The 20,876-nt window shown below is 54.5% G+C and overlaps 1 protein-coding gene across 1 annotated transcript; it reads right to left on the bottom strand.

The window, feature by feature from the left end:
* Positions 1 to 355: 355 nt before the first annotated feature.
* On the bottom strand, positions 356 to 20,384 carry SAMD10 (sterile alpha motif domain containing 10). The gene is made up of 5 exons (XM_038750741.1): positions 20,294 to 20,384; positions 6,988 to 7,169; positions 5,404 to 5,572; positions 4,925 to 5,065; positions 356 to 2,908 (listed from the first exon to the last, which is right to left on the bottom strand). The coding sequence occupies exons 1-5, from the start codon at positions 20,382 to 20,384 to the stop codon at positions 2,886 to 2,888; spliced, it is 606 nt and encodes a 201-aa protein (XP_038606669.1). The 3' UTR covers positions 356 to 2,885.
* Positions 20,385 to 20,876: the final 492 nt, after the last annotated feature.

Raw genomic sequence — 20,876 nt, 5'->3', positions numbered from 1 at the left:
GTTCAATTCTTTGAGACTTTCTGGCAGCAGGAAGTGCCAAAGCCATTGTGCTTTCTGGGTACCCCTGTGGTCCCTGTCTAAGGAGGGCCAAATGGGGTCACTCCATCCTGGCCTGCCTGCCTGTGACTGGCCTATCTTGAAACCCAGATGAGCTCCAAGGCAAAGATATTAATGGCCTGGCAGTGGGATGAGCCAGATGGGGCAGATGGAGACGGCGCTGCAACTCAGCTGTCTAGGATAGATGCCGAGCCCCAGGGAGCCATCTTGGAGCTGCCGTCACTGTTCTCCTCGGTTTCAAGCTATCCGGAGTTTTCATTTTCTAGTTTAATCTCACCAGAGGATGGGGGCGGGGGGGGGGGGGGGGGCTTGGTCGAGTTTAGGGGAGGAGGAGGAAGATAAAAGGGAAGATCAGGTCAGGACCAGGTTTAACTTCCTTGGCTTGGCTTTCTATCTTCCTTGGCAAATGGGCCTGGGTCCTCAACGCTTCCTGCTCTGGAACTCTCTGAGGAGCAAGGGAAGCAGCCACACCAGATCTATTGCAGAAGGGGTTACATGGGGATCCCAGACCCAGCTTCTCCCAGTCATAGTTCCCTAAACCGAGGCCTCTCAGGCTCCCCTCGAAGGGTTGGGGAAGGGTGACCCCCACCCTTAGAAATCTCTCCGACCAGTTTTACCCCTGACTAGTCCATGGAGATTTGGCCCAGTTGACTGCCCTCCCCTAAAATACTGACTTCATGCAGAGAGCATCTGACAGATCCCACCCCCTTCCATCCACTCTGAGAAGACTGGTTCCAGAGTTCCCAGAAACGGTATCCCAAAGAGCCCAAGAAGGCGGAGCAGCAGCTTCCATGATCTGTGAACTTGACTTTCCAATCTCTGCATGGTCCCCTGACCCTTTCTCTTCCTTTTCTCCCCTTCCCCCTCCCCGCCTTCATCCCCACTCCACACACTTGAGACCCCCCTGTCCTCTCTGATACCCAGTCCAAGGGAGGCAGCCTCAACGCTCTGTCTACCTCCTGTCGGGGCTGTCTCCATCCCTTCACCCTCACTGCCTGTTTGCTCTGGTTTGGGGGATGGAAGAATCGGGGGGCTGGGGGTGAGACTGCCCATGGCTGCAGGCGTCTCCTGTAGGGGTCTGGGTCTTGACAGTGGAAATGGGAGGGGAGTTTAAAAAGCATTACAAAACCAAGCAGTTCTACAAGGCAAAGCACTCAAGCTCACGATGCCTGGTTGCCGGAGGTTTACAACGTCCGGGGGAGATAAACAACCTGGGTTTAGCAGAAGGGCCTGATGCCCACAAGTGAAGTGCAACATGGGAAATGCTACTGGCTTATATCACAGGAAAGTGAAGGTACACATAGTCAGACAGACAGACAGATTCCCAGATAGACTGACTCAGTTGGGGTCATTTTATAAGCCCCCTAACCATGGGAATCCAGGTTGAGGATTGTCCAGGGGTTACGTTTACTAAGAACACTGAGGGAGCGGAGTAGGGAGAAAGCAGAGTAGTAGTAGCCTCCACAGGCAATGGGGAGGAAGAATGAAGAGAGTAGACAGCATCACTCTTCTCAATGCCAAGGAAATGGGAGGGTCCAGGAAGGGGACAAGGTGGGCGAGAGGATGGAGGGGAAAGGAAAGGAGGCAGGAAGATAGGGGAAGGGATGTGGGGACCAGGCCCTCACAGGATGGGGGGCGGGAAGGGACATGAGAGATTGATCTCCAAGACCCTCTTTGCTCTACTCCTTGCCCCCTTCCTCCTCACCTGGGTGATCTCTCTATTTAACCTGCAGGGCCCCTGTTCCTGGCCAGGAGGGACCCGTGGCTTTGCAGAATAAGTATAGGAGCAAGGCTGGTGGAGGGAGAGGAGGAGGTATACAGAAGGGAGAGGAACTGGGAAAGAACATAAGGGAAAAGACAAACACCAAAAGAGTACAAATAAATAAATAAACAACATCTCAAAGAAAATGTTGAACTAGTGGGGCTGACAGGGAGGAAGTTAACGCATGTCACCTGCCCTGCCCACAACAGCCCTGTTGGATCCACAGCAAATCCGAAGATCAGAGAGAGCCAAGAGATCAGATCCTCCTTAAGGGAAGTGAGGGGAAGGAAAGAAGAAGGAGAATGCCAGGGGGCATCTGATCTTTGACCCCATGGTCTCTTGGCCACATTGGTGATACTGTTGATGTGGAAGCCCCAGAGGCCCGGCCCAGAGCTGGATTTTAGGCCTCGGACGCTGGGGGGCCACACGCTGGATCCTGAGTCCCAGTCTGGTACCAGGACCAGCCCAGGAGACCCCAGGAAATCTCCTGGCATTGCCCCATACGGCTCCCCTTCCTCCTAGTCCTCCTTCATCCATCCATCCTGGCTTGGTTTCTGAGGTTGGCTGAGTGGGTGCACCAGGGCCATGGATCTGGTGAATTTCCCAGGGAAGCTGAGCCGGGGAAGAGGAGAGCAGCACCAGGAAATCCCCAGGGCCATCACTTCCCAGGTGGACTCTACAGGCCTCACTTGAACCCAAGCACCTCTGAATCTTCATGGTCATCCATCCGTGGCCCCAGGCTGGGTGGCGGGACTCTGACCAGTGGCTGTTGGCCAATCCCACTGACAGGTATGGCCATGGCCACAGGCTGCCCACTCCGAGACCCCTGCCTCCTGGCCTCCGTCCAGCTTCTATAGTGTGTTTTCAAACACCAACCATGCCTGCTGTCTCTCCCAGGAAACATGTTCCTTAAATAAGTCCGAGGGGGGAGGTAGAGGGGCGTGGGGTTGAGGGAGCCACCTGTTCTGGTCTCGAGCATGCGGTTTGGAGTTCCATGCTGGTGGTCCACTGTCCTTCCCAGGCCACAGGGTCACAGTGCTGGGCTCTTGCCCATCGGCCAGATTGGCTAGGAGACGTTGCCGAAGGAAGCTGGACAGAGAGGGAGTGGGGAGAGAAGTCATCTAGATGAATGGGGAATGTGGGACAGATGCGGGGAGAAGAGAGCCCACACCAACCCAAGCTCTTCCTCTGCCCTCCTAGTCAGCCCTACACCTTCTCGCTCTCCTTGGCCCCTACAGCATCTGTGCAGTCAACTCAGGGACTAAAGCAGTGCTTTGACCAAAGTGAGTCCTCATACTGTGCCCAAAGTGAGTTCCCACCCATAGGGGAAGGTGAGGCAAGGCTGAGTTATTCTATTTCTTCTAGCCCTGCAGTTCAATTTGCTTCGGCTAACTAGCATGTCTGGGTTAAGGGGAGTTTTCCTCTTCAGTTACCCCTGACATTCCCCTTCCAGACTTTTCCAGTGCCTCACAACCATTCAGTGTCAGAAAGTTCTATCTGATTTCTCACTTCAAACTCTCCTCCTGCAGCTTCAGCACGTTTCCTCTGGTTTTGTCCCATAGCCCTTGGAGAGATCATTCCCACCATCCTTGGAGGGATTATTCCTACCCTTTCTTCAGCCCCATCATTCTCCAGCTGCTCTCACTCTGCCTTAGGTCTCTAGATTGTGATCTCTGCTCCGATTGCCAGTAGGCATGCCAAGTCATGACTTTCTAGACTCCTCGGCTTGGGTCGCTTCGTCTATCCCCTATCCCCAAGACATTTCTGGTCCCAAGACATCCAAGACAGACAGTTCTCCAGAGTTTGAAGACAGCCTCCCTTGGTAACCTGCTTCCTCATTTTAACACCCTGATGGTCAGGATGTTCTTCTTCGTATGTAACCAAACTACAACTTAAGCCATCTCCACTTGGGCAGTCCTCCATGGACTCGGAAAACCAGGGACAGTGTTGGTTTTCCTCAAGGAAACAAGAGGCTTAAGGACAGTTCTTGACCCTTGGCCAGCCTGATTTGTGATTTTTGGAGGTCCTGGGCAGAGGAAGTCAGGGGCCTCCAAGGGTGAAGGTCACCCTTTCCCTGGAGCACACCCCCTCCTCCTAAATACCTACCCTTTCCTGCCCACACAGCTGGGCTAGCTTTAGTAGGAACTAGAGGAATGTGGAGAAGGGGATGGGGGGAGGGTCCAACTGGAAACTTCAGCGGACACCTCCGAAAGCCAGAGACTATGGGGAAGAGCTCTCTGGCCCCTGGGCAAATTGCCAGTTTGCCCAATTTATAAAGTGACCCTGCCTATAGTTTCTAGGCCAGCGATCCTTTGTTCCCTGCTCACGTTTGAGTGAAGGAAGGCACGGACTTTTCGTTTTGAGCACGGGGTAAATGTAGGGAAGGCTTCCAGGCCAGGAGATTGATAGGAGAGGCACACAGAAACATGCAGGGCAGGGAGCACACAGACACACCCAGAAACTATCCAGGGTCCTAGGACCTGGGAACCCCGCTGGGGCTCAGGCCAGGCAGAAAAGTAGTCTGCCAGTCTGCCGCTGGGGATAGGAGAGAATCCACAGCCTTTTGCAGGCCAGGGAAGGGGAGAGGCCTCTTGCTCAGCTCTGGGAGCTGAGCAGGCCTTACCTGTCCCACCCCCACTACTCCAACAGGCTGAGACTCTGGGACACTGGGCATATGAGCTAACCGGCCTCAATTAGCAACGTCAGCTACTCCAGCTTCCAATCAGATTTCATCTGGTCTCGGGGGCCTGGGACTGAGCTAAAATGGCCCACCCTGGCTGCCCTGCCCATAAAGCGATGGAGCAGGCCCAACAACCCAGCAGGATGGGAGAAGCGGGGTAAGTCAGACCTGCAGAGGCCCTATTGGGTTGTCCTTGCTAATCTGATTCTGTAGGTGTGCCAATCTCCACTGCCCATCTTGAACTGGCACCCCCAGCCTCAAACCTCCTGAGAGCAGTAAGTGCTTGGCCCTGCCTTGGTCCTGCTGCAGCCCCAACTAACCCCGCTTGCAACATGCATGGGATTAACAGACTCTCCTCCCATGTACCCACCCTCTGGCCACCCGCCCGCTCCCGACCGGCACTGCCGTCACCACCACTTCCTTACCCTGGCTGAGCAGCTGAAGGTTGCGCACCTCCTCCCGCACCTGCAGCTGGAGCACCTGCTGGAGAACCTCCTGCCTCTGAGACTCCTGGGAGATCCCCATCCGCTGCAGCTTCTCTGCGTTCAGCCGCAGCAGCGCCCGACCTGCCAGACACGCACCGGGGAGACACAAGCTCAGGCCAACTGGGCACCCCAGGTAAGGTGACCTCGATATGACCAGTTCAGTACAGGTGGAGGGCGGAAGAGGGGAAGGAGAGATTTTTTCCCATGCAAAATGACATCCAACTTGTACTTCCCAAGCGTTTAGTACAGTGCTCTGCACACAGTATGCGCTCAATAAATACAATTGAATGAATGAATGAATGCAAACGAACACCTGACCAACTCCAGGCCAGAAAGGGACCCTCAGCCCTCACCTAAAGTCCCACCAGTTGGAGTTTTGTGACCATCAAAGGGTGGCCACTCCCCCTCCCGGGTCGTACCTGTGATGGCGTGGTGGGCAAAGGCCTCTACGTAGACAAGATAGTTGTGGGGACAGTGCTTCTTGAGCCACTTGCACACGTCCTGCTGGCTCCAGAGCACGACGGGCTTGGTCAAGCTGCCCAAGGTGGGACTGGTGTGGTAGAGGCCATACTGCTCGTAATACCGGCCCTGCAGCAAGAGCCGGGAGTCAAGTATGTCAGGGAGGTTCTCTCTCAATAATGTTCTTCCCTCCTACTTAGACGGAGAGCCCCATGAGGGACCGGGATTGGGTCTGATCCAATTGTGTTATATCTCCTGCAGTGCTTAGCGCAGTGCTTGACACGGAGTAGCCTCTTAACAAATATCATTATCATTATTATCATGAGGGACGGAGGCTGTGTTTAATTTCCACCTGTGAATTCTCTCCCAGTGCTTAGTACGGGCTCTGCACAGAGTAAGAGCTAAATAAATCCTATTACTACTGCTACTAATAATAATGATGGCATTTGTTAAGCACTTACTATGTGCAAAGCACTGTTCGAAGCGCTGGGGAGGATACAAGGTGATCAGGTTGTCCCACATGGGGCTCACAGTCTATCCCCATTTTACAGATGAGGTAACTGAGGCACAGAGAGGTTAAGTGACTTGCCTGAAGTCACACAGCTGAAAGTTGGCGGAGCCGGGATTTGAACCCATGACCTCTGACTCCCAAGCCCGTGCTCTTTCCCCTGAGCCACGCTGCTAATAAAAAGGGAACTCTCTCCTCCTCCTCCTCCTCCTGATATGCTGGGCTGGAAGCAGGTCTGCTTTGCCTGGGGGTGGTGGAATGATCATATGGACCTCAAGGTGGGGTGGGGAGTGGTCAGCCCAGTAAGGACACTTGGAGTTGAAGAGTTGTTTGTTTTCTTTTGTTCTCTGGTGCTTTTAGTAACAGGGCTTTGAGAATGCTGGTAAGTAAAAAAAAAAAAATTAGAAGCAATCCATCAATTAATCATGCTTATTGAGGGCTTTGCTGTTCCTGAGGAAGGAGCCCAGAGAAGCAGTGTGTCCTAGTGGAATGAGCACAGGCCTAGGAGTCAGAGGAGCTGGGTTCTAATCCTTGCTCTGCCATTTGCCTACTCTGTGAACTTGAGCCAGTCACTTAACTTCTCTGGGTCTCGGTTTCCAGATCTGTACACCTGTTCTCCCACCTACTTAGACTGTGAGCCCCACGTGGGACTCGTGTCCAATCTGATTGTGTTGTATCTACCTCAGCACTTGGTTCCTGGCAAACAGTAAGTGCTTAGCAAATTCCACAATTATTATTATCATTTTTTAGCCTTAACCACAGCTCTGGCCAAGCCTCGGGGCCTAGGGTCCCAGGTCACTGGGTCCCACCTGGGCTGTTGGCCATCTCGTCCCAGTCCAGAAAGTTAATTAGGCTACCAGAAGAGCTTGGGATCGGCATTTGTTTCTTGATGGGTTTCTCAGAGGTTCCCAGCGCTGGACAGCACCAGCTCCCAGACAGCCAGTACCGACTCCCTGCCGAACCCCTACTCTTTCTCTGCATCTGGGTCTGCCCTAGGGCCTGAGGAGCGACCGAGTCCCAAAGACTTGAAGGGTACCTGGGCCCCTTCAGTGCCTGGCTGCTGCAGAAGCTTGACGGTCCTCCCTCCCGCTGCTCGCTGGCTCCGGCCATCGTGCCAGGTGAGGCTGCTGCCCGTATTCCGCTGCAGCCGCAAGTGCAGGTTCTCAGCCGACACCGTGTGCTCCAGGAGGTTCCGGCAGAAGCTGAAGTGGGCGCTGGCTGGGGAGCGATGGTGCAAATCAGAAAGAGTCGTTGCCCTCGCACCCAGGCCCAACTCCTCGGCTCCAGGCCACATATCCTTAGGTATATGGGCAGCTGGCAGGAAAACTCAGCTGTCTTTCCCCATTCTCCATCCAAGAGAAGAAATTCTTTTGCTCCCTTCCTCACCTCCACTCTGACTTTGGCACGAGGGAAAGGATTTAGAGATGGAAGGACTCTCGAGAGATACAACCCCTTTTTTAGAGACAAATGGAAACCTCAGTCTCTGGGTAGCCTGTTCCAGTCAGGAAGTTCTTTCTCAGGTCTAATTGAACCCACTCCTGTTGCAATTTAATCCCATTTCCTGTTGAGAACAATTGCTCGACAAGGTCTGCATAAACACCTTTCAGCTACTGGAACAATTAGAAAACTTTCTCTTCTCCAGGTAAACACTCAAAGGTACCTTGCAGTTTCCTCACAGGAATGGTACGGAGAGATCTGGAATTCCTCACCATGAGTGGGACTGTGACTTTCCTTAGCTATTTCCCACAGCATTCGTGAGAGAGAGGGTGGTTTCGCCACACCCATTTCAGAGACAACAAAACACAAGCTTGGAGGTTAATTTAAGCAATTGCCTCATGGCCATATGGAGAGCAGTGCCCACAAGCTCACTTTCCCCACCCCCTCATCTCTCACAGGGAGGCCCCTCTCCAGATCCATGCTTCAACTCTTCCCCCCTCCCCACCCCAGCCCTTCCAGACCCGCCCCCCCACTCCGCGATATTGACTTCAGTGGATTTGGAAGAATTTTTCTTCCTCTAAATTCTGAGTTGTCCTCAGGAAGGCTTCCTCTACATTGTGCCTTCTTTTCTCTTCTCTTCGCTCTCTCCCTCCTCCCCTCCTTTTTTCTGCCTCTCCGCTCCTCCCTCTTCTCTCCCCTCTCATCTTTGTCTCTCCTTCCGCCTCACTCCACCTCCTCCTCTTTCCTTAATCCTTCCCTCCCCTCTTGTCTCTCCTTTCCTCTCAATGGAGATGGCGGCTGAGGTAGCTGCCATCTCCATGGCAACGAGGGCTCCACAATCAGAGTGATGATAGAGCTTGGTAGTGCCACCCATCCCCCCCTCTTCTGGATGCTTTACCATCCCCCTCACCCTCCGCAGTTCTAGGGCAGCCTCACCCTTTTCTTATTGTTTTCAATGCCCAGTGATGCTGATGCGGTGGCCACAGTGGCAATAGGATGGGCTGTAATAATAATGCTTGGCATCAATTCCCCATCTCCATCTGAGAGGGGCCTACGAAGGAACCAGAGGCCTGATGGATCCTTGGAATCTGACCTACAAGGAAATGGGTTTACATCTGAACAGCAGGAGGGGTTCAGGCTAGGCTTTAGAAAGAACTTCCTGATGGTGAAACTGTAGAATCTCCCTTCCCAAAGAAGGGAAATGTTGCTTTGTGTGGAGACAGAGGGATGAAAAAATAGGGTGATCTCTGAGGGTCTTGGCAGCCTGGGGAGTTGGTGATAAAAGATGAGGGAAGAAATCAGGTATTTCTGTAGAGAAGAGAAAGAACTCACAGGTGGTGATAGAGGGAAAGGGAGTACCCCTGGGTGGAAGGGATAGGAAAGAGAGGAGGACATTAGCAGCCAGGAGTTTCTACATCTCCAAAGATGAAGCATCCACCAGTACCTGCCAGGATGAGAGCTAGGAGATTAGAGATCAGATAGAAGCAGTCCCAGGGTACCCTCCTCTTGGCTTAAGGGGCTTAGTTGGGTCAGCTTGTGCCCTCACTCTCCCTGCAGCCTTGGTTTTCCTAACCATGGCTAAATAAATTTCCTCCTCCAATAAAGGTAGTCCTCTTTCCCCATCCTAGCCCAACGTTTGCCTGCCTGCCTCTCTCTCTCTCTCTCTCCTCTCTCTGTCTCTCCCCCCCTCTCTCTCTGTCTCTCTCCCTCTCTCTCTATCCTTCTCTCTCCCTCTCTCTCTCCCCCCCACCTCTCTCCAAGTTGGATTTCACACTTTTTGTATGGGTGGACCGTGGGCAAGTATGAACACAGGAGCAAGGGAGTACACAACGAGAAACATTCAGAGCATGAAAAGTGTCCAGAACCCCACCGCTCGTGTTGGGTGACAAGACTCACCACCCCCCAACTCTGGCATTCACGAGGGACCCCCGCTGGCACAGTGGTTGTGACTGCCAGGTGTGAGCCCAGGCCTTGACCTCACTGAGCCCACTAGATCACCAGTCCTGGGCATTCAGGCTATTATTTATTCTTCCCCAACCTCTAGACTGTAATAAAGGTCATTTCATTCTAAATAACATGTCCCGCCAGCCCATCCTCCCAAGGGAAGAGAGACAGAGGCAGAATGAAAGGAAAATGGCAGAGAGAAACAAAGTGGCTTCTTAGAAGCCCCTTCTTCTTCTCCTCCCACCCCCTCCAACCTTCCTCCAAAACTTAGGGCTCAGAGACGGCAATAATCTCTAAATGCTTTCCACCAGCACACAGGCATAATCTCTCAGGCCCTTTGTCATAGGGACCCTTCCCCCTCATGACCACTCAGGAGAGGAAAATGACAAAAACAGATCCTAGGCACTGTGATTTTGATCGTACCCTCGTAGTGGATCTCTTTCTACCCGTTTCACAGGCAGAAGACTGAGACTGAGATTCGGGGGGAATACCAAACACGAACTGCATGGGAGAGTGTGTAACAACTGCAGACCTCATAGAATTGGAATTATGGGACTCTATGAATATACTCTTGCCTGTGCATGAACCCCCAGAATGAACTTACTGGGAGCAAATGTGTAGGTGTGCCTTGCAACATAAAGGCAACGAGCAGAAGTCAACCAGTGGGCCTACATGTATGCAGCTGTATGGGTGAATCTCAGAAAGCAAGGTCTCCTGTGTGCCGGCGTGGCAGGGAGTGTGTATTTCTCTCTGGTGTGGATGGAAGTGGCAGGAGGGGAGCATGTGGGGACAGTCAACTCTGAGTGCTCTGTTCCAGGATGTAGGCTCCATCTGGGTTACCATTAAAGTTTAATGGTATCCTCCGGGGAAGAAAAGAATACTCCATTCTAGCAGGAACAATGGTGCATCAGGACAGGCTCCACTGACAGACTCCTCGGGGGTAACACAGTTGGATGCACTCATCTTGTCTGGCAAGCTCCCACACCCCTCCTCCACTTCCCCTCCTAACACCCTTATCCATCCAACCCGTCTTCCTCTCCCATCGCCACTCTCCCTCCCTATGCTTACTGAACCCTCACCTTCCACCTCCCTGCCTCCTCTTCCCCTCTTCAGTATTCACAAGGGCAGAGGGGAAGGCTCCAATCATGGAATTCCAGAATTCCACCAGAAGGGAGGCTTCAGGAACCCCGAAACTGTGGCATTTCTATTGAGTCTCCACCCCAGTCTCCTCTGAAGGAAGAGTGGGAGAGGAGCATCAAGGAAGCAGTGTGGCCTACGGGAAAGAGCACAAGCCTGGGAGTCATATGACCTGAGTTCTAGTACTGGCTCTGTCGCTTTGCCGCTTGTCTGCTGCATGACTTTGGGCAAATCACTTCACTTCTTTGTGCTTCAGTTTCCTCATCTGCAAAATGGGGATTCAATACTTGTTCTCCTTTTTCTGTAGACTGAGAGTCCCATGTGGGAACTGATTATCTTGCATCTAAGTGTTTGGGTCTAAGCGTTTAGTACAGTGCTTGACACATAGTAAGCACTTAACAAAAACCACAGTTATTGTTGTTATCAAAGTGGGTGTATACACACACATGTTTCTCCAATGACTGAAAACACCCTGTGACCTAAGAGTCTTTGGACCCAAAAACTTTCCCCTGGGGGTTTGGGCTCTGGGGAGAGGCTGAGTGGCCTCAGAGACTGCAGGGCCAGGGGAGGCCCTAGTCTCTCCTCTGGGGGAAGACATCTCTCCCTAGCTGAACTGGCCCTTCGGGCATCTCCAGTTCCAGTTCTGATGATGGAAACGTTGCCAGTGTGGCTGGGGTCTCGGACCTGAAGCCTAGAATGGGGACAAATAGTGAGAGGGGCCCATCTTGGTGTCCAAGAAAATCCCCTTTTAGGGAAAGCATTGTGGGCAGAGTCCTCAGCCTCTTCCATCCTTAACTCTGAGGTAGCTCCATCTCCATCCCCTCCTGAGATGGACTGGAGCCCAGCCTTGGAGGGGGCTGCTCTAAATCTGAGCCCACCCAGAAAGAGTTCCCCTAACAGAAATGTAGTCTTGCACCACACACCAGATCCATCTGCAGAAAACTGGATGGGGAACAATGAGGTGGGAGAGCTTGCAGGCCCTGAAGATGGGAGGAAGATGGGAGCAGAACAGATTCTTGGATGACCCTGAGGCTACAGTGACTTAAAAGGAGAGTATCTGCACCAGGTTAGAGGTGGGGGAAAGGCCAGGATCCTGGGGCAGCTGGGAGATCTAACCCCAAGATCTGTTGGGTCAAATTGGGGCTTGAAATGTATCCAGTCCCAGTCACACCAGATGAACCGTAGGCCATCAGCAATGTCATTGGACCAATGCTCTATTCAGCCCTGACAGGAGCAATAGGATGCATGGAGGAACCTCTGGAAACTGTGTGTCTCCATCTCTCCCTGAAGATATCACCTGAGACGTTGATGGTCAGAATGACTGGACAGAAGGGCAGGAGGTGGAGGGAAAGTGGGATTGTGTGTGTGTGGGGGGAAGGTCTCTGACTGGTGGCCCATATCTAGTGCTTTTTGTACTAGGTGGGGACATCCTTTCCACTCCCACCATCTAACATGGCCTAGTAGGAAGAGTATGGGCCTGGGTGTCAGGGGACCTGAGTTCTAATCCTGACACTGCCACTTGCCTGATGGGTGACCTTGGGCAAGTTACTTAATGTGTCTGTGCCTCAGTTTTTTCATCTGTTAAATGAAGATTCAATGCCTGTCCTCCCTCCAACTTATACTGTGAGCCCCATGTGGGTCAAAGACTACGTCTGAACTGTATCTTGTATCTGCTCCAGTGCTTAGTCCAGAGCTTGGCACGTGATTAGTGCTTAACAAATGCCACAAATATTATAATTATTAACCCCCATCCCCCATGGAGCCCAGGAGACAAGAATCCGCACTAAGTGGGGATTGACAGCCTGGGTCCCTGCTCCAGAGTGCAAATAGCCCAGGTATTCTGAACCTCAAGCAGCTCACCAGGACCCCTCCTACCTTCCCCCACACATCTCTTTTGGGCAGAGACTTATCCAAATTTGCAGTGAGGGTTTAACACTGAAGAGGAAGAGCTGGGAATCAATAACAGGTCAGAGGTACTGGCTGCTTATTACAGCAGAGGGAGAGGCACAGAGGAAAGGAAGTCCTGACATGGGTTTGCACCTCACAGTCACCATAATCGAAAGGACCAACCAAACCAATCTTCCAAAATTTTCTGAAGCCCCCAGGTGGTCCCCTCTCAATCCCCAAACTCCTAATCTGGGGTGGTGGGGGGGGTCTATCTTCCAATCTTTATGTTTCTTTTCTGCAGGTCAGATGCCCTCACTGCCTTAGACAGAAATAGAGAGAGAAATCTGGATTGTTTATGTCTGTGCTCTGGCCTTGCTACTTTGGGCCCCCTGCCATCCCTCTGGGCCTACAGAAACCCTAGGCTCCTACTTCCTGGGGCCTTGGGGAGAAGGAATTGCTGCTTGGAAAATGTTTTGAGCCTTGGAGAAAGAGTTATCCATCCCATTTTACAGACAGGAAAACTGAGACCCAGAGAGCATAAGGGCTTTGCCGGGGGAAACAGCTGTCATCAGAACCCAGTAGTCAAACTCTCTTTCCCACCTGCCAGGTGGGGCTGATCTTACATTGTTTCCTTAGAAAGGAAACTGAGTGCAGACACTGGGGATGGAATGGCCCCACCATCTTCTTGTCAAGCTGGTTTGGAAAACAAGCCCAGGGGAACTGATCTGGGACAGCATCCCATTAGCTGGGTCACTAATGGGAGGGGACTGAGGGGGAGAGAAGAAGCAGCTGCATCCTGAGGACTCCAAACTCTGGAGAGGGGATGGGAGGGGGGCAAGAGGCTTCGCTGAGGGGTTCTGGATGACGTCCGATGGACTTGCTGACTGCTTGCTTGCTGGCCAAGCTACTAGTGGGAGGATGGGCCCAGGGTCACATTCCATGGGTTAAAAGTTTTCCCTGCTCTGTAGGGTGGAGAAATGGGGAGGCCTCGCTAAGCTTTAAAAGAGAGTGTGACCAGCGGCAGGGTCTCGAAGGTGAAGTCTGGGACCCTGGGACTCTGACCGAGCAGGAAGCTGAGGCTCAGGCTGAGTGAGGAAGGGTCCTAGCCAGGAGCTGCCTCATCAGAGAAGAAAAATGAGAAAGGAAACCGAGTGGGAAACAATGCTTTGTGGAAGAACAAGGGAATGGGTGGGCAGCAAGTCCAGGGGAAGTCAGGCAGCAGGCCCAGAGGAAATTGAAGAAATTTTGCCTCATCGTTTCCCTGGTCATTTACGCTTGGAAGTGGATTCCCTTGGGCTGAGAGTCCTCAGGCTTCAGCTGCACTCATAAAGGAGAGGGATGAGGGAGACAGAGAGTCAGGTATCAGTCAATCAAAGGATGGCAAAATCCCAAAGAGGAAGGAGCCACTGAAGGATGTTAGGGATGGGAGAGACAGAGAAAGACACCTTTTTTTTACAGAGAACAAAATCATTTCAGCTGGCGTGCCAAATGAACAAGCAGCATGGCCTAATGGTAAGAGCACTGGCGTGGGAATCAGAGGTCGTGGGTTCTAATCCTGGCTCCTCCACTTGTCTACTATGTGACCTTGGGCAAGTCACTTCACTTTTCTGTGCCTCAGTTATATCATCTATAAAATGGGGATTGAGAATGTGAGCCCCCTGTGGGACAGAGACTGTGTCCAACCTGATTAGCTTGTATCTACCCCAGCGCTTAGAACAGTGCTTGGCACATAGAAAATGCTTAACAAATACCATAATAATAATAATAATATTAATAACACAGATCATGAACCCTAGCTATGCCAATAGCCCCAGCATCCCTCAAAGTGGATCCTGTAACAAACCATTCCCACATCCCCATTCTTTTCCCCCTCCAAGTCCTGGGGGACGTCCCTCCATTCCACTCTCCCCCAACTCCTTTTCCTCTGCCTTTTCAAGGGAAATCCTGTGCTGGGCCTCCTTGCTCCTCTCCACTCATCTCTGACTCAGGAAACAGTCCCCAGAGAGCCTCTCAGCCTTGCTGATTCTCACCACCCCCAGGCCGGGCCTGGTCCAAGTTGGCTTCCTCAAAATGCCTCTGTCCAGAAAAGAGGCCCCTTGGGTGTTCCCTAACCTGAGCAGAGTCACACCGTTCTCTTCTCAACTGTTGACGCATTCACTCCCATTTCCCAAGGGAGAAATACTCTATATTAACAACCAGGTCGGAGCCCACGGTTCCCTGGGGACCTCCCCAGCCCAGGCTACACAATTGCTCCTCTTTGTTCTTCAACTTCTCAAATTATCATAGGGAACTGGGAGCAGACTCATTGCGTGGCATCTCCCTCTGACTAACCTTCATCCCACTCCTCTAAACAGGGTGATGGAGAAGTGAAAAGGTGAGTAAACTGAGGCATAGAAATGACAAGTACCATTGAGATAATCAGAGCTGAAACGTCTTGGTTTCTAGGACAGGTATCTTGTCTCCAGGGCTCTGATGGCCTTTGGAGGAAAGCCTAATGCACAGTTTCCTCCCTGGATCCGTCTCTTATGCCCCTTTCTTCCCTAGATATTCTTCAGGGCTGGAAAAGCCTACATCCTGCCTATGGGGAAGAAAATTATGACTTCTGACCTCTAGACTGTAAAATTGTTGTGGGCAGGGAATGTGTTTAGCAACTCCATTATACTGTACTCTCCCAAGCGGTTAATACACTGCTCTGCAGTAAGTACTCAATAAATGTGATTGATTGATTCTACAGGGCCCTGATGAGGCAGGGGAGGTTCAAAGCAATATGAGCCTCCCACCCAACCTATCCACAGACAAGCCATTGCCAATCTTCATATTCTCCCAAGCCTGGGAGGCAGGGAGTGCATCTGAAAAATTAATCAATGGTATTTATTGAACCTGTAGTACATGCAGAAACTTGGGAGGGTAGACAACACTACAGCTGCTAGTGTCACCCAACTTCCATCCAAAGTAACTGAGCTACCTAACCCAACACAACCCTGCTGATTGCCTTTCTCCACCCCCAAACCCCGAGCAGGGCAGTCCCAGGGGCTCCTCTCAGGGGAGTGGAGTACCATTTCATAACAATCCTTTCTCTCAGAGGCTGCTTCATCCCAGGCTCAGTCCTCTCCCGCAGCTCCCCCAAAATCTTTCCCCACCCTGGATTTCTGTTATGGGATCAACCTCAGAAAAGTCAGGACGAAGGCAGGAAAGACCCAGGAGTCTTGTCCCCCAGCTTCCTGCCCAAGAGATGAGTTGGTGCTAGATTCCTTGTCCCTGTGGGTGTGGGGAGCAGCCAACAGTGTGGCTTGGTGGCTTGTGAGCCAGATGATATGGGTTCTAATCTCAGCTCTGCCACTTGTCTGCTGAATGATCCTGGGCAAGCCACTTAACTTCTCTATGCCTCAGTTACCTCATCTGGAAAATGGGGATTAAGACTCTGAGTCCCACTTGGGACAACCTGATTACCTTGTATCTACCCCAGTGCTTTGAACAGTGCTTGGAACATAATAAGCATTTAACAAATATCATAATTATTCATTATTATGAATAGGGCTGGTGGGAGAGGAAAAGGGGTGAAGGAAGAGGGTCTCTCTTCTTTTCCATGTTCAGTGCCTGGTTAACCCTCACCTCACCCTACCAGCCTTGCCCTTGGACAGGGGAGCTCAGCCTGGGCTCGCTGGGGTCATGCTACACAGCTCCTCATCCTCTTGCCAGGCCCCTGGTCCTCATGCCTGTGTCGAGGCCGGATGGAGCAAGATCTGCATTGTTTCTTCCCCACCGACCGCCCTGAGCGGAGATGCGGGCACTACTGGGAAATGGCCATCTTAATGAAGGGCCCCAAATCCGGGGGAGGGGGAAGCCAGAGGAGGAAAGGTCTGAGCTCTGGCTCTGTCCTTCTCTGTCCTGCTAGGGTTTCACAGGGCAGAGACAATGGAGAGCCCAGGCCGGGGGTGCCAGCATCACACAGGCCGGAGCCTGTGACCTTGGTGCGGTGCTCAGAGTGAGTTGTGCATGATGCCACCCTCTTCATGGGTTGGGGCCAGGCCTCCGGACAGTGATTCTTAAAAAATATCCCCTTCCTCCCTCCCCCAGCCCACACTCCTCTGGGGAGCTGCCACAGAAGCACACAGTGGCTTAGCCCCCCCGCCCCCCACCAAGCTGTGCCTCCATTCCAGCACCACAAACCCCGGTGGGCAAATCTCAAGCCCCCCACATCTTCCTTGCCCTCCCCCACCGCCCTGCACCAAGGGACCCCCCCGTGACTGCCTGGACGGGTAATGGATTGAACAGCAAATGGGAGATGTGTGGGTCAGGGCTGACATAAACATTTCCTTTCTCCTTCTTGCTCCTGATGGCCTGGACATGCACCTGGACTGGGACATTACCCCCCATGGAGGAGAAGGTCAGCATGGACTTTTCCCTGCCTCCTCTTCCATCTCCCCTCCCTCCCGCAGCCCGAGCGCTCTGTCAAGCACCGTCAGGGCTGGCTGGCCTACGGCCCCGTTGGTCACTCCTAAGCCATTTCCCGGAGACTGACCCCCCCACCCCACCCCCGTGAAATCCCACAGGACCCAGCTTCTTCCTCAGAGTGGACAGGGCCCTAGCCTCTGGGCATGGCTTCTCAAGCTCTCACAATGACCCTTGGGCAAACGCTCGCCCTCGGTGGCTAAGCCACCTCTTGTCTATGCGGTTTATCCGCTCCTGCCCAAGGTTGGGCAAATCACTCCCGCTCCAGTTTGAACCCGTGACTTCCGCTGCTCTCCAACACCCGGAGAACTTGTTCTGCGTCTCTTAGCGGCACCAGCCCGTACCTGACTCATTAACTGCCCCCCCAAACTGCCTGAACGCAGGTCATTAGCAGCAAGACTCATTTCCTGCTTTTCCTTCGTGGTATGTATGAGAGTGTGTGGGGGTTGGGTGGGGGGCGTGGGGTTTGATGGGGTCAACCGGCCCATCCCTCTGCCTCCAGACCCACCCCACCTTCTATTGGCTGCTTTTTTTTTATCAAAGAAAAAAACTATAGAACAAGAAACGAGAAAAATTGTGAGGGCAGAAATTGTTTTGATTCTGTCCTCTGAGTGAGAAGCAGAGTGGCTTAGTGGATAAACCATGGGCCTGGGAGTTATAGGTCGTGTGTTCTAATTCGGGCTCAGCCATTTGTCTGCTGTTTGACCTTAGGCAAATCCCTTCACTTCTCTGTTGCCAACTTGTACTTCCCAAGCGCTTAGTACAGTGCTCTGCACACAGTAAGTGCTCAATAAATACGATTGAATGAATGAATGTGCCTGTTATCTCCTCTGTAAAATGGGGATTAGGACTGTGAGCCCCATCTGAGGCAGGGACTGTGTCCAACCTGATTAGCTTGTAACAACTCCAGCGCTTAGTACAGTGCCGGGCACATAGTAAGCCCTTAGCAAATACCATGAATAAAAAAAGAGTGGTCTCTCTAGCACTGAGGTCAACTCTCGTGGCCACCACGCCTGGGCCCCAACAGTCTGATCCCGAGCGAAGTCTCAAGAGATCTCCCATCAGGGACCATTTCTCTGCAAGTGCCAGGCAGAAGATCACCACACAAGAAGGAGGTCTGTGCTACAACATCCCCAATTCCCTCTTCAGCCTATGATTTATCCGGACGCTTTCCCCTCTTCCCTTTCTTCCAAGTTGATCCTGGGAACCCGCCAACGGGAAAGGAGGGAAGGATGATCCCGGGCTGCCTCCCCACACCGTGAGGAGACGCCAGCGAGGATTAATAACTGGCTAATGATATTTGTTAAATGCTGTGTCAGCGTTCCTCTATCTCTGTTATCATCGCCCTGCAAAGAGGCTCCAGGGAGGGATGGGGGGAGGGAAAGGCGGGGAGGCTGAGAAGGTTGTTTCCAAGGCGGGGCGTGGTGGGAGGGCAGAGGGATCCCATCTGCCCCACTGACAGTCTCAGGGAAATACATATACCCATATAATACAACACTCAGAGTGGAGGGGGGCACAGCTGGGCCATGAAACAAACCCAGAGCTGAGAAATCAAAGTATTCGCCCCCCTCCCCAGCTCTCTGGTCATTCCAGCTGCACCCAAGATGACCAGCTCCAGGCCTCAAACTGAGTCCTGCTGGTACAGGCTTGCCTCGGCGGGCCACGTTGGGCTTCTCGCGGAAATGGGCGAACTGTCTGAGCTGGGGGAGGGCCGACAATGGGGAAGGGTCGCCGGCGGACCCCAGGAGGACCCGGGGGGGGGGAGGGGAGGGGGCGCTCCCAAGGGCAGATGGACCTCAGCCCGTTTCTAGACTGTGAGCCCGTTGTTGGGGAGGGATTGTCTCTGTTGCCGAATTGTACTTTCCAAGTGCTTAGTACACCGATCTGCACACAGCAAGCGCTCAATAAATACGATTGAATGAATGAATGCATTATCCGATGGAGATCTAGGAAAGATCGAGGACTGGTCTCCTCTCCTGGACGGGTCCTCGTCCTTCAAGGTGAAGGATGTCCTAGGGTCTCCCGGTCCTTTCCTATCACCCCGGCCCTTCTAAGGCCTCTGCCTCTCTCCGGACAGCTCCTAGCCGGGATCCGGGGAATTTGGAGGGAGAGTGCCCGAGGACCACTAGGCCTCTGCTTCTCTCCGGACAGCTCCTAGCCGGGATCCGGGGAATTTGGAGGGAGAGTGACCGAGGACCACTAGGCCTCTTCTTCTCTCCGGACAGCTCCTAGCCGGAATCCGGGGAGTTTGGAGGGACAGTGCCCAAGGACCACTATACCTCTTATCTGCTGCACCCCCTCCCCGAGCCATTTAAATTTCCCTCTGTTTGCTTTGGCAGACATCACCAAGATGGTGCTGGGCGCATCCCCTCCCTCCTGCCTTCAGCCCCTCCCGAGTGGAGAGTCTGGCTCTCTTTCTCTGGCCTGGCACCCCCTGCCACACGGTTCCCAAAGTCATCATCATCGGCGGCGGGTACCGAGGATGCCGGGGCTCTGGGGGGGCGCGGGCCACAGAGCCTCGGCCTTTCCCCAGCCTTGTTAGCTCATCCCGAGAGCCAGCCCCGGGACAAGAGGGGGGAGGCCGAGAGAGGCAAGAAGGGGGCTCGTGCCCCTTCCCCCTAACTCACCCAGAGGCAGCCCCTCCCTCGGGGACGGGGCACGGGCCCACCTCCGGGCCTGAATCCCCGTCCCGCAGCCCCTGCTCTGGCTCTGACCCCTCCCCACCCCCAGCCCCTGCTCCGGCCCCGACCCCTCCCCAGTCCCTACTCTGGCTCCGACCCCTCCCCAGCCCCTGCTCCGGCTCTGGCCGCTCCCCTGCCCCTGCTGCGACCCCTCCCCAGCCTCTGCTCCGGCTCTGACCCCTCCCCAGCCCCAGCCTCTGCCCAGGCCCTGACCCCTCCCCAGCCCCTGCTGCGACCCCTCCCCAGCCCCTGCTCCGGCTCTGACTCCTCCCGACCCCCAGCCCCTTCTCCGACCCCTCCCCAGCCCCTGCTCCGGCTCTGACCGCTCCCCTGCCCCTGCTGCGACCCCTCCCCAGCCTCTGCTCTGGCTCTGACCCCTCCCCAGCCCCTGCTCCGGCTCTGACCCCTCCCCAGCCTCTGCTGCGACCCCTCCCCACCCTCAGCCCCTTCTCCGACCCCTCCCCAGCCCCTGCTCCGGCTCTGACCCCTCCCCAGCCCCTTCTCCGACCCCTCCCCAGCCCCTGCTCCGGCTCTGACCCTTCCCCAGCCCCTTCTCCGACCCCTCCCCAGCCCCTGCTCCGGCTCTGCCCCCTCCCCAGCCCCTTCTCCGCCCCCTCCCCATCCCCTGCTCCGGCCCTGCCCCCTCCCCAGCCCCTGCTGCGACCCCTCCCCAGCCCCTGCTCCGGCTCTGCCCCCTCCCCAGCTCCCGCTCCGTCTCTGCCCCCTCCCCAGCCGCAGCCCCTTCTCCGACCCCTCCCCAGCCCCGTCCCCCGTCCCCCGTCCCCCGTCCCGAGCTCCTCTCACCGTCCACATCCTTGTGGTCCCCGTAGTTCATCCTCAGAGGTCCATGGCGGCCTGTCGGGGGGCTGAGCTTGGAGCGGAGGTCAGCGAACATGGGGCATCGGCGCCGCCGGGAGGGAGGGAGGCAGGGATGCGGGGAGGGGCCCGGGGAGGGGCCCCGCCGCCGCCGCCGCCGCCGCCGCCGCCGCCGCTGGCCCCCGGGGTCCCCCCAGCCCGGACTCCGGCTCCCGCGACGCCCTCCGTCGGCACCACTCCGGAGGGGGCCCGGACGCCTCGGCTCTGGGGCTGCGCGTGTCTCTGTGTGTCCGTGGGTGTGGGGCTGTGTGTGAGCGAGGGAGAGCTCTTCTCCGTCGCCGGCCGCGCGAGGGTGAAATAGTGTGTGTGTGTGTGTGTGTGTGTGTGTCCCCACCGGGGGGAAGGTCCTGGCTCCACCTGCCCCCCCGCCCCGCCCCCACTACGGCTTCCCTCCTGTCCCCCCTCCCTCCGCCCCTCCTGCACACACCTTGGCAATTCCCCCCACCCCTCCGTCCCCCGACCCAATCCGGGCTGGTCCCCACCCGCCTCCTTCTTCTCCTCCTTCTCTTTT

The sequence above is a fragment of the Tachyglossus aculeatus genome, chromosome 8 (assembly GCF_015852505.1).
Source record: "Tachyglossus aculeatus isolate mTacAcu1 chromosome 8, mTacAcu1.pri, whole genome shotgun sequence".
NCBI lineage: Eukaryota > Metazoa > Chordata > Mammalia > Monotremata > Tachyglossidae > Tachyglossus > Tachyglossus aculeatus.
Note: the sequence above shows the minus strand (reverse complement) of the source record. Positions and strands in the feature narration are given on the sequence as shown.